The sequence below is a fragment of the Merops nubicus genome, unplaced genomic scaffold, assembly GCF_000691845.1.
Source record: "Merops nubicus isolate BGI_N331 unplaced genomic scaffold, ASM69184v1 scaffold6216, whole genome shotgun sequence".
NCBI classification, from domain to species: domain Eukaryota; kingdom Metazoa; phylum Chordata; class Aves; order Coraciiformes; family Meropidae; genus Merops; species Merops nubicus.
Window position 1 is genome coordinate 7,071 of NW_008616833.1, and position 14,957 is coordinate 22,027.

At 43.8% G+C, this 14,957-nt stretch overlaps 1 protein-coding gene across 4 annotated transcripts; it reads left to right on the forward strand.

The window, feature by feature from the left end:
- Nucleotides 1-670: 670 nt before the first annotated feature.
- Nucleotides 671-11,414, forward strand: PTP4A2 (protein tyrosine phosphatase type IVA, member 2). Of its 4 annotated transcripts, XM_008942941.1 has the most exons (6): nucleotides 1,115-1,187; nucleotides 1,261-1,343; nucleotides 2,928-3,020; nucleotides 7,810-7,940; nucleotides 9,950-10,024; nucleotides 11,168-11,414. In XM_008942941.1, exons 1-6 carry the CDS (start codon nucleotides 1,160-1,162, stop codon nucleotides 11,274-11,276), a joined length of 519 nt encoding a protein of 172 aa, XP_008941189.1. In that variant the 5' UTR covers nucleotides 1,115-1,159; the 3' UTR covers nucleotides 11,277-11,414. The 4 variants fall into 4 exon arrangements, with proteins under 4 accessions (XP_008941188.1, XP_008941189.1, XP_008941190.1 ...); XM_008942940.1 differs by having other exon boundaries at nucleotides 671-1,343; XM_008942942.1 differs by lacking the exons at nucleotides 1,115-1,187; nucleotides 9,950-10,024 and having other exon boundaries at nucleotides 1,206-1,343.
- The last annotated feature ends 3,543 nt before the right edge of the window (nucleotides 11,415-14,957 follow it).

The window sequence follows — 14,957 nt, forward strand, 5'->3', positions numbered from 1 at the left end:
AACCCTGTGTGTTAGGGCTGGAAGCTGCTGCTGTCATAATGACCTCCTCTGCAAATACAGATAAGATGGAGAGTAACTAGAAGTTATTACTACTAAATGACCCTTTGCTTGCTTTCAAAAGGACTGATTTCTGGAGGATATCTCCCTACTGTTGGGGAGTGTGAGACAACAATGTTGGTGAAATTTATCTGCTAGCAAATGCTGAGGATAGGGCAGTTTAGTTACACTCCTATTTCTGCTCGTACTGCTTAATTTGCTCAGAAAATGAAGCCATGGTGACACTATTTTGGATGTATTTGGGCTCCAGCCAAACTGGCGTGACTGTACCAGCAGACACTTTGAAGCATGTACTTGGCTTTGTGCTATTTTCTCCTCTTTTAGGGCACCTGGTTGGGAGGGAGGGGCCGTGGAGAGCACAGAAAGGTTTCCTTGTTCTGGAAGCTGGAGCCTGGTTGCCAGGAGCAGCAGTTACCAGAAGTCCCGTGGTGCTGGGCTAGGGTGTAATCAGTGCAGAAAGTCTCTGGGACTCCAGTAAAAACTGATTTTTCTTTGCTTTTTTTTTTTCCCCAACAGCCTTACCTAGTCTGAGTTTCTCTGTGAGGGTCAGTATTGGGTGTTTCTTGAAGTGGAGGCAGCAAATCCTCTGACGTGCTCTTTTCCTTCTCTTTTAGGTGTTCTGGTGGAATATACGTCGCACATTTATGGCGATTCTGAGCGTGAGGGCAGACTTCTGCCAGGCCCAGCACAGCCCCCTGGCTGACAAGTGAGCTGAGCACAGGGCATTCCACGTGCCATAATTACTTTGCCTTGAAGACTCCAGACGCAGTGACCACGCTCAAATATATGGGATATCTTCTGCACCTTGGAAGCATATTCCTTTTACTGACTCTAGCAAAACTAAGCATCAAGGAAACAAAGTGGAGAGAAAATCTGCCCTCGTTGCCTCACCAGTGCCTAAATGTAGAGCAGGCTGCCTAGTCTTGCATGTAGTCGGAGTTGTTGGGAGTCTGAAGGATACCACCTGTGGTAATTGAGGCTGAAGTTGAATTCAAGTGGATTCTGAAGCAAACCTGCTTTTCTAGGAGTGAATTCTTTACGGAACAAACACGTCAAAGCAAGCTCGGATCAATCCCAGGCATTTTAGTGTTTTTTTTTTTTAATGTTTTCTGCTGTGAAACGTTTCCAAGGTTATTGATTTTTTTTTTTTAATTGTTTTTTTTGGCCCCTTGCACATTTTGTTTGCCATTATGAACCGTCCAGCCCCCGTGGAAATTACTTATGAGAATATGCGTTTCCTGATCACTCACAACCCAACCAATGCAACCCTCAGCAAGTTCATAGAGGTAAGGCAGTCAAATCCACCACTGTCCTTCTTTCCTGCTGTCCTCCTCCTTTCTGTAGAAGCACTGAGCACTCATTCTTCACACCCCTTGCTCAACAGTTTGGGCTGCATGCTACCTGAAGCTTCAGGTGCTTTTATCTTGAATATATTGTTCACATTCTCCTGCCAGTATGAGAAGAGAAACCACTGATTATTTTTTCAAAATCCTGCATTTCTTTAATTGCAAGAGGGTGGATGAGCTTCCATTTTAGAATACAGACACCACCCCCCCTTGCCATCATTTTTGTCCTGGTTTCTGAAGGACTGTGATTCTAAACACTACTTTTCATTAAATAATGCAGGGCTTCTAATACATGGATCTGTTGCTCATCTCTTGGCTTTTACAGAAGCAGTCAGCAGGGTTGTAACTGGTTTCTGACCTTTCTTCTCCCTCAGAGCAGGATTAAGTGCAGTACTTAAGCGGGTATTTTAGTTTACAGGAAGTGTTCTCGAGCTGCCCTGCCAATCCCAGAGCTGTCAGAGATTGCAGGTGCCAAAGTTTATCCATGGAAAATGACTCCTGCCTGTGTGGAGCTGTGGGAAGGGTGGGTTACACCAGCACACTGACACAATAAGGTCTTAGAGACAGCAACTTTTAATATTCAGTTTTGTGCAACAGTCACAGATGGTATCATCAGAGAAGTGGCAGAACAGTGGATGTCTGCATTCTACTGTGCTCTAAACCTGCTGTATCTCTGTGCCCTTCTATCTTGTAACTAGAGGGCTTTTATCTCCTGTGTGCAGGCCTCCTTCATTCCAGAGAGATCTGTCATCTGATACTGGTGTCTGACTGTGCCTATTAACAGCCTTCCATCATTTAGCAGTGTGCTCTTCACCATGAATCTGCTCAGATATTAGTGGTTGGTTCATTTTGTCTGAAAGCCACATTCTTTTGGTCTTTTTTTTTTTTTTTCTCCCATTATTGTGGATTGTCTTTTCTCAGGAGTCTTGACTCTGGAGTAGATATTATTGCAAATTGTTAGAAGCTGTAGTGACTCAGTCCAAAGAGGAGAGGAAATTCTGCTTGCCGTATGAACCTTCAAAGTGAACTGGAACAGCTTTTGTTTGATCTTCTGGTTATTTATCTAGCACAATGTGCTACTTATAGTGCATTACAAGGAAGCTAGAGTATGGTGGTGTGTGTGTTCTGTTCCTCCCTGCCTCAAAATGTCAACACTGGCTGAAGCAAACAGTTCCAGGCTTCTATTTAAAGAGAAGAAGCAGCAGCTTCTTGGAGTATATAAGCATCTATTTTAATTTTGCTCTTAGATACTTAAGGTTTTTTTTTTTTCCACTTTGGCATTTCCCTAGAGAAGAATTCAGAGGTGCTTCACATGTATTCCTGTCCCTTGTAACCCTTGTCCTACCAGAGGCCATAACCCTGTTTGTGTTGGCCCTTGCTCCTTGGTGGTGTTGTCCCCTCGGGGCTGCGCGGTGCTGACGGTGCCGCCGGCTCCGTGTAAAACGTTTAGTGCTGTAGCTGGTGAGAAAATTCTGTGGTTCTACACCCTGCCAGTGTGCTCACGTGTTTTCCTTTCCCTTGAAGGAGCTGAAGAAGTATGGAGTGAGAACCCTGGTGCGAGTCTGTGACGCCACTTACGATCAAGCTCCTATCGAAAAAGAAGGAATCCAGGTTCTAGTGAGTCGCCTTTACAGCTCTCTAAAAATGCAAAGTGCTGTGTGTGGGAGTGGTGGGCATGGCCTTTTGATTCACCACTACTGCCTGAGTGCTTCAGTTAGAATGGAAATGTCTGGTCCTGGATTCGTTGTGGTACTTTGGTTGGTTTTTTAGTGACTCGTTTGATGCTAATCCAATGTTGAGGTGTGTGGTTCAAACAGCTCAGTATGGTCCTTTTCTTTAGATGCAGTACTTCTTGGCTTTACTGTTGACCATCTCAGGATGCAGACAAAACTCCCTTCCCTCTCTCTTGTAAATTATGTCACCTTTTGAGGCACTTTAATGCAGGTTTCCATGGGCTGGCTGCAGCAGGGTATTGATCAGTAGCCTCATCACTGCTCACCTCAAAATGGAGCCTGGCTGCTGTGGCTCCCCTATTCAGCAGGTGGAATTCCTTCCCTGCTACTCATTGCTAACATCATGCAGTGAGTATCCAGCTAGATGGTCTAGTACTGCTTGGTGTTTCAGGGGAGGTTTTTCTAGTAGGTGTGTGCTCATACTAAGCTTGCAGGCAGTATTTTTCCAGGCAATACTTCTGAATTATTATAGTGTGCCAGATACAATCAGTTTATTTTACTGGAGTGAGTAACACTCTGTTGTGAGGTTGGAAGTTGCATTTTACCTTCTTGTTGCAGGAAGTCAGTCTTCTATTGCCTTTTGATTTTTATGGCTCAGTTGGAGGAAAACCTCTGCAATTTTCCACTAGGAGAAAAACTTGCATCCTGGCATAGCTGTGAAAACTCCACGTACAGGTCAGTCAGGTTTCTTGGCTTCTGGCCCTAGTCAGCATTTACTCCAGTTCCAGGCAGCCACGTGTGCCTCAGTGTTGTTGGAAAAATCAGTCATTACAGGGCTACCAGCACTGCTAGGGCCACGCTCTGGAAGGGCATTTTTGTTCTCTGGAGCTGTCTTGGGCTCAGACATGGCAGTGTTTGCAGGCCCACTGCTGTGGAACCTCCAGCTGAGATGCTCCCAAGGTTGCCAGAGGCTGGAAGGATTAATCTGCTGGTGCAGAAGCCCTCAGGGCTCTGATAGAAGCTGGGGCTTAAGAGTATTTCTGTGTTCCTGTGCCAGAGCAGAGGTCTGACTTCTTCCTAGCAGTCTTAGGACAGTGTTGCAGGTGTCCAGCTCTGCCAGGGTGAGGCCAGCTGACCTTGGCTCCTGCAGCCTTGGATGAAATCCACCTTCTCCAGCTCATGGCTGGGCCCCTGGGGCAGCTGTTGGGGGCCAAGGAGTGCTCTGGAACCTAGAATTCCAAAACACATCAGGGATTTTTGGTTCTCAAGAAACTTGAAACTCTTGGTGTTAGCTAAATTTGACCTGAAAGCAGGTTTTTGAGGAAGCTTTTGTAAAAACTGGCAGTGGTGTTTCCACTAAGCAGCATCCTGCTGGGGAGCCTTTCACTGTGGTAACACGTGTGAGGGGCTCGTGCCTCGACACGTTTGCCTCCCCACCTCTGCTACGTGCCCGTTCTCAGTACAGCAAAACAGGAGAGAGCATAAATCCCCCGGGCATCTGGTGGGGGTGACAGAAAGCAGGAGGTGACAGGGAAGATTTGCTGCTTATGCTGCTGATCCTGATGATCCCAGCCACTGAGGCTCTCTTGGTAATTCACTGGACTGCAATAAGCTGGACGAGTCGCAGCCTCTTGGGCAGCTTTTCCTTCCAACGAGCGTGTGCTTTTGGAAAGCAGAGCCCTGTTGCTCTTCAGAAAGGGTATTGAATTACCAGCTGGCTGAGAGGAGAACACGTCACTATTTAAAGCTAATATTTGCTTGTGAAAATAACATTAAGATTAAAAACACAGCCCGAGAGAGATTAGTGTCTATTTTAAAACCGTTGAGGTCAAAAGCGTGGCGAAAGCCCCTGAAAATGAGAGCAGTTCAGCAGAGCCTGCTCTCCTGCCACACTACAGGATCATGTATTGGCAAGATGGGCAGAATGTGGCAGCTACAGAGTAGCTTTGGCAGATGGCATAGTGAGAAAGCAGAGAATTAGATCTTCCGTGGCTGAAGCAGTACTAGTGTGTGTGTGTTTATCAACAGATTAAAGGCAGGAGGCAGGGGTGGGTTTAGTTTCTGTGGGCTTCTGCAGCTCTCACAGTGGTAGCGTAGGAAAGTTACACCAGAAAAACTGGTAGGTTTCTTCTAGAATTATTTTTGCACTGCCTGGCAACCAGGGAGGCTGTGGTAGTTTTGTTCATCTTCAGGATTTAGGACACGTTGCATTGTTCTCCTTCTGTCAAGCCTTCATTGAGTGGGCATGTCTGGACCAGACTTTGTTTATCCCCGTGGCCACCACCTGAACACCAGCAGGCAGCCTCAGTTCCTGTGGCCAAGGTGTGACTTGGTTGCCACCTGATGTTCACTGCATCCCCACAGGCTCTGGTGTGGAAGGTGGGAAGGCTCCACGCTGGTGGCTGTGGTCTCATCCTGCACAGATACAGGTGGTTCTGGGAGCATTTTGCTGCTGCAGCTTCACTGCAAGTTGCACGTGGGTTTTGAAGAAGGGTCTTTGTCACCTTCAAGTGCTGTTACAGCTTCTTGGTCATCTCAGATCTGCAGTTGCTAGTCCTGCACACCCAGAGCAAGGCTGCTCTGAAGAAGGTGCCAGTGAGGATAACCCTTTCTTGCCTGCCATCCTCTGCAGCTCCTGCAGGCTGGCCCAGAAGAGCTGTGTTTTCTGTTTGGGCAGTCTCTGCATCATCCTGGTTATTGATGACTGGTCTGGTCCTGGAGCTTAGTGATTTGTTTTCTGTCCCATCCAACAGGATTTCAGAGCTGATGCTGGCAGAACTCATTAGCAGGGAAAAAAACCTGCCAAACTTTGATGCAGTTCCTCCTCTAGCCCCTAAATGATTCTTGTTCTTCTTCCTGGGCAGTGTCCTGTGCAGCAGTGTTTTATCAGCACTAATGGAATGTCAGTGGTGTGCCCTTCCTGAGGAGGTGGTGCTCTGAGGGGATGTGATAATTGGGATTAATTTGACTAGCACGAGAGTTGTGTGGACGTGGTGGTTAACGTGGAAGCTAGAGCCATGGGGTGTGCTCCTGTGTTTGGGCTGAGGAAGAATTTACTTTAATCTAAAACTAGGACACAGAGCTGACATGTAAATCCTGTTCTTTGCAAGGCAGTTTCAGAAGAAATCATCTTGGGGTGGGTAATGCCTCATCTCTTAGCAGCCAATTTATCATTTCTGGGACAGCAGATAACACTAGGCCTAAAATAATGCAGCCAGCAGTGTGTGATTGAGTGGAAAATCTTGTAAATGCCTTTTGTTAGGAAGAACAAGTTTTACTTTATGGTCTTGTTTCTATAGCCTTGTGTTTTGCTGTATTGTCCCTGATATTTCTAATTTCCCATTTGCTTTAACAAAGGAGCTCTCTGCACTCTTCTGACTTTGTGTATCTTTTCAAATGAATTACAGGGAACGTTATTTCAGTAACAAAGCTTTTTGTGATTGTAGTTCTGAGACACACATTTCCAGCTTGGAGCCTTTTGAAGCACACATTTATAGGGTGCTCTTGGGCTGAGGTCTGTGCTCAGCTGCCATTGCTCTCCAGGAAGTATTAGGGTAGTGTTCAGTGCATCTCAAAATAAAAAGTCTGGTGGATATCTACTTTTGTTTGTACTTGTTCAGGGTTTTTGCTTCTTTCAGGCTCCAGAGAACATTCATGTTAACCTGTTCTTGAGATACTACATGAAAGGCTTGTTCCAAGCCAGTGAGGGAAGGTGTTGGCTCCTTTCAAAGCCATTTTCTTCCCATTCAGAGAAGGGGTTGAATAATGTGAAACTGTGGCTGTGTGTCTCTCTTGTAGAAGACCTGGCAGTTGTCTAATGAAAAGTACTAACTGCTGAGGATTATTTCTTCCCTTGCATGGAGGAGTGCTCTTTCTACAGCACTCCCTGGGTCTGAGAAGATTATAAAACATGTGATGTTGTGCTTGGGCCTGAAATGTAGGACATGTAGTACTCCACTTAGCACGAGTTCCAGGAGAGAGCTGGGACCTCAGGAAAATGGGAAGCTTCTGTGTTGTAATTTTGATTGACAGCCATGTTGATGATTCTAAATGTGGCCCAGGGAGTTGAAATGTTGGCTGCCCTTTAATAAGCAGAAATGTGATTAAATGCTGCCTGGTTGTTTACTCTGCCACTGCCTGAGCACTCATCTTTTTTTTTTTTGGCTTGTGAATGTGGTTTTTTCAGACTTGAAAATGCCCAGGTAATTTTAACTGTCTAGCTTAGTGGGTCTGTGGCAGCAGGACAAGCTGCCTTTGAGTTGTTATGAAGTAAGTACCTTCTCCTCTGCTGACCTCCTGAATTGTTGTGAAGTAGCTTCTCCTCTGTATGGAGTCTGCAGTACAAATAGTGTTTTGAAAGGCTGACACAACCACAGGCAAAAGTCTACAGAGTTCTCATCGTTCAAATACTTGAAACATCTATTGATTTTTACATATTTTTAATGAAATGAGACTTCAAGGGCAACTATTTTTCTGAAAAATCCTATACTGCAAAGGATTTAACATAGAGCTCTATTGAAATTTTATTGAAAAGAGCAATTAAATGGCTGTTAAACACTTAGTGTTGTGTTATGCTATTGACTTGCAAACTTCTGTGCAACCAGAGAAATGCCCACAGAACCATTGGTGTGATGGGTGCTTCTTGGCAAATAACAATATTTTCCTTCTCCCAGTTGCTTCCCTTGATCATGGCCTGAAATCTGTAGAGCTGATGTTGTTTTTCTCCTTCAAAGGACTGGCCGTTTGATGATGGAGCACCACCCCCAAATCAGATAGTTGATGACTGGCTAAACCTGCTGAAAACCAAATTTCGTGAAGAGCCTGGATGCTGTGTTGCTGTTCACTGTGTGGCAGGGTTGGGAAGGTTGGTATCTGCTGACTTGTTTTTATGCTGGGCTTAATTTATTTGTGTGGGAGGTGAAAGGGGTTAAGAAAACACCAATTTCTCTGTTTCCTCCCAAATAACACTTCAAAGCATCATCATCATCAAGTTAAAGCAAGCAAGACTTACTGCAGCTTAAAAATCTGTGGTAATTTTCTAACTCTGATCAAGGATGTGAGGAAAAACCTGGAGAGATTGTTCAGAACGCTTCTGTCAGTCAGAAGGCTCATGAAGAGCTCGAGATGGTGGTGATTGGAAAGTTTGTCTTTCTGCTAAAACAATAAAACCTCTTGTGCTTCTTGACAAATGCAGTATGAGTGTACAGCTTTTAAGGCTGTACAGTTGGGGTTTTTAAATTTCCTCCTGTTTTCAACTGGTACACTACTATGTGGTAGTAATAATAATAATTATTAAAAAAAGGTGTTGGGAAAACGTGGTTGAGTTACTGTCTTACTCTGAACCAGCTTCACTTCAGTTTCCAGAAGTATTAGACTTCCATTTCTTGCTCACTTGCAGTTGATGTTTCTCCTCACCACTCAAAATATAAGTTCCTTCTTTGGGCAGAACTTCCTTTCAAGATGAAATAAAGACTAATTTGGGAAGGTTGAATGCTACTTTCACATTCCCAAATGTAATCTCTAAATGTTATGGGCTGGGAGGAAACAGAGCTTAAGTGTCAATGTTCTTACAATAACTATAGGGCTGTTAATATTTAAGGATATGAATGAGTGGGCAAGGAAGGGATTTTAAAGAAATGAAGCAAGCACAGAGTTGGAGTGTACTGAGTTCTTAAATTTCTACCTCTAGAGAAGGGAGAGATGAGGGAAATGAAGAGGTGGAAGGAGAAACAGCTGATATTTAAAGACACAAGAGCCAAAACCCTGAGGCAATTAACATTTGTTTATTCATTATCCATTTTTATCTGAGGAACACCTTTAGGACAGTGGCCACCTGTACCTCAAGTGATTTTCAACTCTGTTTCTTGCATATTGTCAAGCCAAAGAGTCTCAGAAGCTCCCCATCCTCTGTATGTCACAAGTCGTGCTGGGGATCTGTTCCCTATGCAGTGACCTTTTTGCTGCTGCTTTTGGCAGAGGAAAAAGCAAGAGCTTTACAGCTTTGGCTTTAATCTGAAAAGCTGTCATCCTGTCGTAGGGAATTGAACTTCAGGGAGGGTAAAAAGAGACAGGGTGGTGGATTTCTTTTTTTTTTGGTAAAGTGACTTTTGAAGTTTCAGATTGTTTCCTTTGGAAAGTGAATCATTCTGTTGGTGCAGGTGCAGCATGACAGTGAGAGTGAGAGTTGTTCCTCCTGAAGGATGTTTTTGTTTGGCCAGGAGTACAAGTTCTCCAACTGGCAGCACCTGTTTAACCCTTCACTGCCCCACTGCCAGAGGGGCCTGTTGTGACTCTGTGTTTGCAGGAGTAAACATCAGTTCAGGAGGAAGTCAGTGACTCTGCCTGTTTGAAAAGCCAGCTCTTTACCCTTAACTGCTCTCCAAAATGTGGACCCCCAAGCAGAAAGTTTTACTCTGTTGTCCCTGGAAAGCTTGGTTCCATGAACAGCATATAATGACAAACAAAATCTATAGAAGTCATCTGTTTCAATGCTTCCTAGATCTGTCTCACATGCAGCTAAAACTATAGTATCATAAGAAGCAAGGTGTATGCAAGAGCCATTACACACTTGTTTAAACAAAGTAGAAAACTAGATTATAGGGAAGTGAGAAAGCATAAAAATGTAGAATTACTGTTTCACACCCCGAACACTAAGGAGCTATTGATTGTGTTTTTGTGCCTCTGTGTGTGCTGGAAGCAGAGCTGTCTACTAAAAGAAATGTTACATTAGGTACTCAGCAGGCAAATGTCTTTCTGCAGATAATGCTTAAAGAGAAAATACTTAAGCTATCTGTGTATAATTTGATGTATTTTCAGGGGTTCAATATATCGTTTCTCTAGTAGGTCTTCCTTAAATATTGATTTCTCCTTCAGGGCTCCTGTTCTGGTTGCACTTGCTCTCATTGAATGTGGAATGAAGTACGAAGATGCAGTTCAGTTTATAAGGCAGTAAGTTCAACTCCCCCATTCTCAGGAAATCTGAGTTTATGTTGTGTTTGAACAGCTTTCACAAGCTTCAGCAAATTGTGTTAGATTTGCTTCCCAGGAGTTATATCCTGACAGTAACGGGCATGACTTTGATGTTAATGCTGAGGCTTGTGCCCTTTCCTCTATTTAGAGAGGAGGATTAAAAGGTGATCTCTCTTTTTAAATCTGGGTTTATATATTAAGCCATTGACCTAAGCCTGAAAGATTTTGAACTTGGGAGGGAAAATGCCTAGGCAGGGGCTGTAAAAAATCCTGGATGAATTGAACATGGACTAATTGCTTCCAATTAAAAATAAATTTAAGAAATATTAGTGAGGTTAGGGCCCCACCCAGCAGGATTCTGCAGCAGGTGGCTGAGCAGCAGCACTCCCATGGGTGTTGTGGGCAAGCCTGATGCCTGCCCAGGAAACACCAGCAGCTGCCTGTCTGGGAAATAACAACTGCTGAAGGATGGGCCTGCAGAGCTCTGCTCGTTTAGTGATAACATCAGATCTTGAAATGGAGCCCAGCAGGTAAGATGATGTTGGATGAGCTTTGCCAGAAGAGCAATTCATCCTTTTATGGATTCCCAGGGTCTTCAGTTATCTTTGTAAACTGTATTGCAGTCAACAGAATTTTTTCTTTTTTCCCCAAACTTTTCCTTTTGTAAATCCCTTTTTTTCTCTTCTTGGGTACAGTACCTTTTATAAAGAAAAGCTCTTTTCTGAGAACCTCTCATGTATTTGTATCTGAATGTCATGGTCTCACTTAGCTAATACAATAAGTAGCACATGAATCTGCAAGGGAAGGGTGACCTTGCTGTTGCTCAGCGACTGCTGCTGGCGATGGAAATAAACTCTCCCAATCCAAGAAAATATGCTGAAATTTGCTAATTTGGATCTTCATTTTAATATTGGCATGTAGGTAGCTGGAGCTGACCTGGTTTAGCCTTCCTCAAAGCTTCAGTGGCTACGGAACAAGCTTCAGTGGGTACGGAACAAGCCCAGCTGCTGCTTTGTAGATAGAGGAAAGCTTTGAAACCAGGACTGCTCTGCCTCAGAACGTGCATGGGGATTGAAGTGGGGCTTTTTCCATTGATGTTAGCCTTCATTCTCTTTGTTTTAGGAAAAGGAGGGGAGCTTTCAATTCCAAACAGCTGCTTTACCTTGAGAAATACCGACCTAAGATGCGATTACGCTTCAAAGATGCCAACGGTCACTGCTGTGTTCAATAAGGAAAGAAAATGTCTCTCAAACGAAGGCAGAAGTTAGCATGGCTGTTCTCTGGACTTTTGGCACCTGGAAATGTGAATCTGGAATCAAACTACGTCATCAAATTAGTGGTGGAGTCATTGCTCCTCAACCTCTGTCCTAATGGTGGTGATGATTGAAAAAAAAAAATAAAAAATAATTAAAAAAAAAGAATTAAGAGAAACATTTCAGTGAAGGATTGTTTTCTCCTTAAGCTGCAGTTTGAACATCTGCAAGGAGAAAATCAGTTTCTGAACCTTCTGTATTTTTAACTTTTTAAGAAAAGAAATAAAGTAAATTTTATGTCTAAGGAAAACCAGCAGAGCATTGGCTTGTGCAGAAACTATTTTCTTGATTTGAGGGAAGTACCCCCACAGTTAGGGCCTGATATGTTAATTCCTATGGGACTCTCTTAAATGGAGTTGCCTTTTTAAAAATTTTATTGGGATCTGGCAGAGAGATGTGAGGAGGAGCCTTTGTTGCTCTCTGGGAGCAGTCTGACAGCCTTAAGCCCGACCTGGGCATGTTGTAGAGATTTGGTGGTGTGTGTGTTTTACATCTGCTTGGTGTTCAGAGTCTGCAGGTGTGGAGAAACCTCCTGGTGGGCTTTAACAGAAGACTCACTGCCTAATGCCTTTGGTGAATCTGCTAAAGGCCTTTTTTGGTTGGTGGAAGATGGTGTGAGTGTGTGTGTGTGTGCCTGTGTGATTTTATGTGTGTGTGTGTGTGTTTGTCAGTCTTATTTTTCCAAAGAATTTGGCTGAAATGTTACTTGTCTTTCTGTTGCTAGATAGAAAATCTATCCTGGCAGAAGACTGAGGTTCAAAGCTGTCCTAGGTGAGCAAGGGGCAATTCAGACAAGGACTTTAATTTATCTGTCCTAAAGAAGAAGAAAAGGCTTGCTGCTGCTGCTGTCCAGATTCTCTGAAGTAAATCAGGACTTGGGGGGGGGAGGGGGGAGAGTCTCCTTTATATTGTATCTGAGATAAAGGTGGTGTGCACAGAAGTGCAGCCCATGGCTGGATGCCTGGTGTGGGTGTCTGCCCAGCCCTCATGTACAGTTCAGTTTAACCACTGATTGCCTTCTTATTTTTTATTAGGTTTGTTTGGAGGGAGAATCTCTAGTTACACATCGACATGCCTGTCATGTGTTCACCACTGGCAGACCATAAAGATACTGATTTTTGGAGTGTTGGCTGGCACCACGTTCCATCTTTAGGGCCATTGGTGTCAATGAATTGCTCAAGATCAGTCATTTCAAGGCCTCTGATAAGCAGTTTCAGCCAGGCTACTTATACCAAACAGGTTAACTTAGTGCCCTGCCCCAACAGTGACCTCATATGCTTTCAACTTGACATGATGTCTGTAATATTCAGCTGCTGAAGGCTCTGAATACAGGTTTAGGGTCATACTCTCCTGTGATCTTTTGCTGTAGAGCACCAAAGGCTTTTGTTGGTCTGTGCCTGTACTAGGTGTAGGCTGGTACCTGTCTTTCCCCAATACCTCAGCTGCTGGCAATGCCAACTGCCTCCACAGGATTCCTTCCTGTCCCTAGGCCTCTGCTTTCAGTCTGCAGCTCAACTGCACAAACGTGTTCAGAACACAGATAATGGACTCTTAAAATTCTATTCTTGGAAGGGATTTAGGAGTTGAAGCAAAAAAAAAAAACCCAATGGTACTTGTCAAGCCCCTCACTGTCCAGGTTGTGCCAACAGACCTGTCTGAGGCCCAGGGCTCTGTGCACCCCACAAAACTCGGTCTGTCCCCTGACTCAAGCTGTGTTGTTGTACTGAGTTCCTTCCTCCCTTTAAGATGTGTAACGTTTCTGATTTCTTTAATAGATAAAGGAGACACGGAAGTGTTTGTGATGTCAATGCCTACAGTAGGGAAATAACCTGTCTGGTGATGTCTGAGTCCGTGTGGAAGGGAGATGATGGTGAAACGACCTGATTCTGGCCTTTCTTTACCTTCCCCTCACAAACTAGAAGCCTAATGTTCTAACTGTTTCTGCAGATTAAAATGGATGTCTTTAGTGAAATGAAATACTGGTAGTTGAAGCTGATTTGACAAATGGTGCAAGTCAGATTGGAGGGGAAGGTGCTGAGCTGATTTAAAAACCAAACCCTGAGCCCTTCTGAAGAACAATAAAAAAAAAATTTACATGCTCTCTGTATAACTTTGCCTTCTTCCCCCTAGTTTTACTCTGATTTATAGTGTCCTAATTATCATCTACTATGACTCTGCAGCCTTAATTGAGGAAAATCAGTGAAAAGTGCAGACTCTCATACAGTGTAGATGCAAATGGGGGGAGTGTAATTGTGACCGATGTCCCGTAGGCACAACACTTGGTTCAGCACTTGAACGTAGTGCAATAAAGTTCTTGCAGTAAAATGTCTTCCCTCTGGCTCTTGATGAATTTATTGCAGCTCATTAATGTTAAATGTTCTTCTTTAATGGGATTTCTGAAGGCCTTTGGGAGAGGTTTGTCCATGCCCCTCGTATTACTCCTCATCACTGGGTTCTGCATGGCTTGGAGTGGCTGGTGGGAAAGGCTGGTCCACCTTGGAGAAGAGGGAATGTTCCTGCAGCCAGGGGCAGCTCTTTGCCTTTCCAATTACCCCTTTAAAAACCTGTGAGCTTTAAAACAAACCTTTAAACAAACAAACCAAACCCCCCACCCCCGAAACCAAACAACAGCTCTGAACTTTCCTGTGAACTGTCACAGACGTCGCAAAACTTTCTGGACAGGACCAGACAGTGTCCCCTGGCAGAGCCTGAAGGGGGTCATTGTCTGGGGTAACAATGAGGGAGTTTCTGGAGCCCTGGATCCCAGTCAGCTCCCCTTCCTCGGCACCCAAACGCCAGATAATGGATTTAGATAAGACTAAGGTGCTGTTTTCTGGGCTTCACAGATAACAATCCAATCAGCTTTTGCTTTGCTGCCATCAAAGAAATATGTTACTTGCAAATCAGGGTCCTGTTTCTCATATTTATCAGATTCTTTCCCACTAGTGTACAAGAACAAATTTTTAGTCCCTGTTGGCAATGAGATAATAAACCACTTTGACAGTGAGACTGGCAGCAGTGACTGAAGTTCCAGCTCCTCTGTGTATTTGTATAGGTTTGTTGTGTTGGTTTTTATTTAACACCAAACTCCTGCTTTGTTTGTTTTTTTGAAGTTTTTACCTTTTTGGTTACCACACACAGAAGTGAAATGTTTTGCCCATCAAAAGCTATTTGGTATCAAAAATATCATGCACTTAATTGGAACTGAGATATTCCTGTGTGATACGAGTTCCTTGTTTCTCTGGCTGATTTTTTTTCCCCACTAACATCTAGGTGGCTTCAGATGCTGCTGCTTTAACTGGAGATAACACTGAAGGGATGTAAATATGCACGTGATTAAGATGCTACTTTTGGAGCAGTTAATAACGGTAAGCAGAGTGGAGGGACTCTGCATGGAGAAAGAAACCACCAGAGTCATGGTTGGCACTTCTATCCTGGTGACTTTATAATCACATTTTTATAATATTTTAATCCAAGTAATCTAATTAGTTTTAATGCTTGCAGAGCGCATTTGAAGTACGTGTTTCTTGGGGGAGGGAAAGAATAGCTTTTTGTCAGTAAACAGATCTTGAAGTAAAGTATTAAGAGGTTTCTGTCAA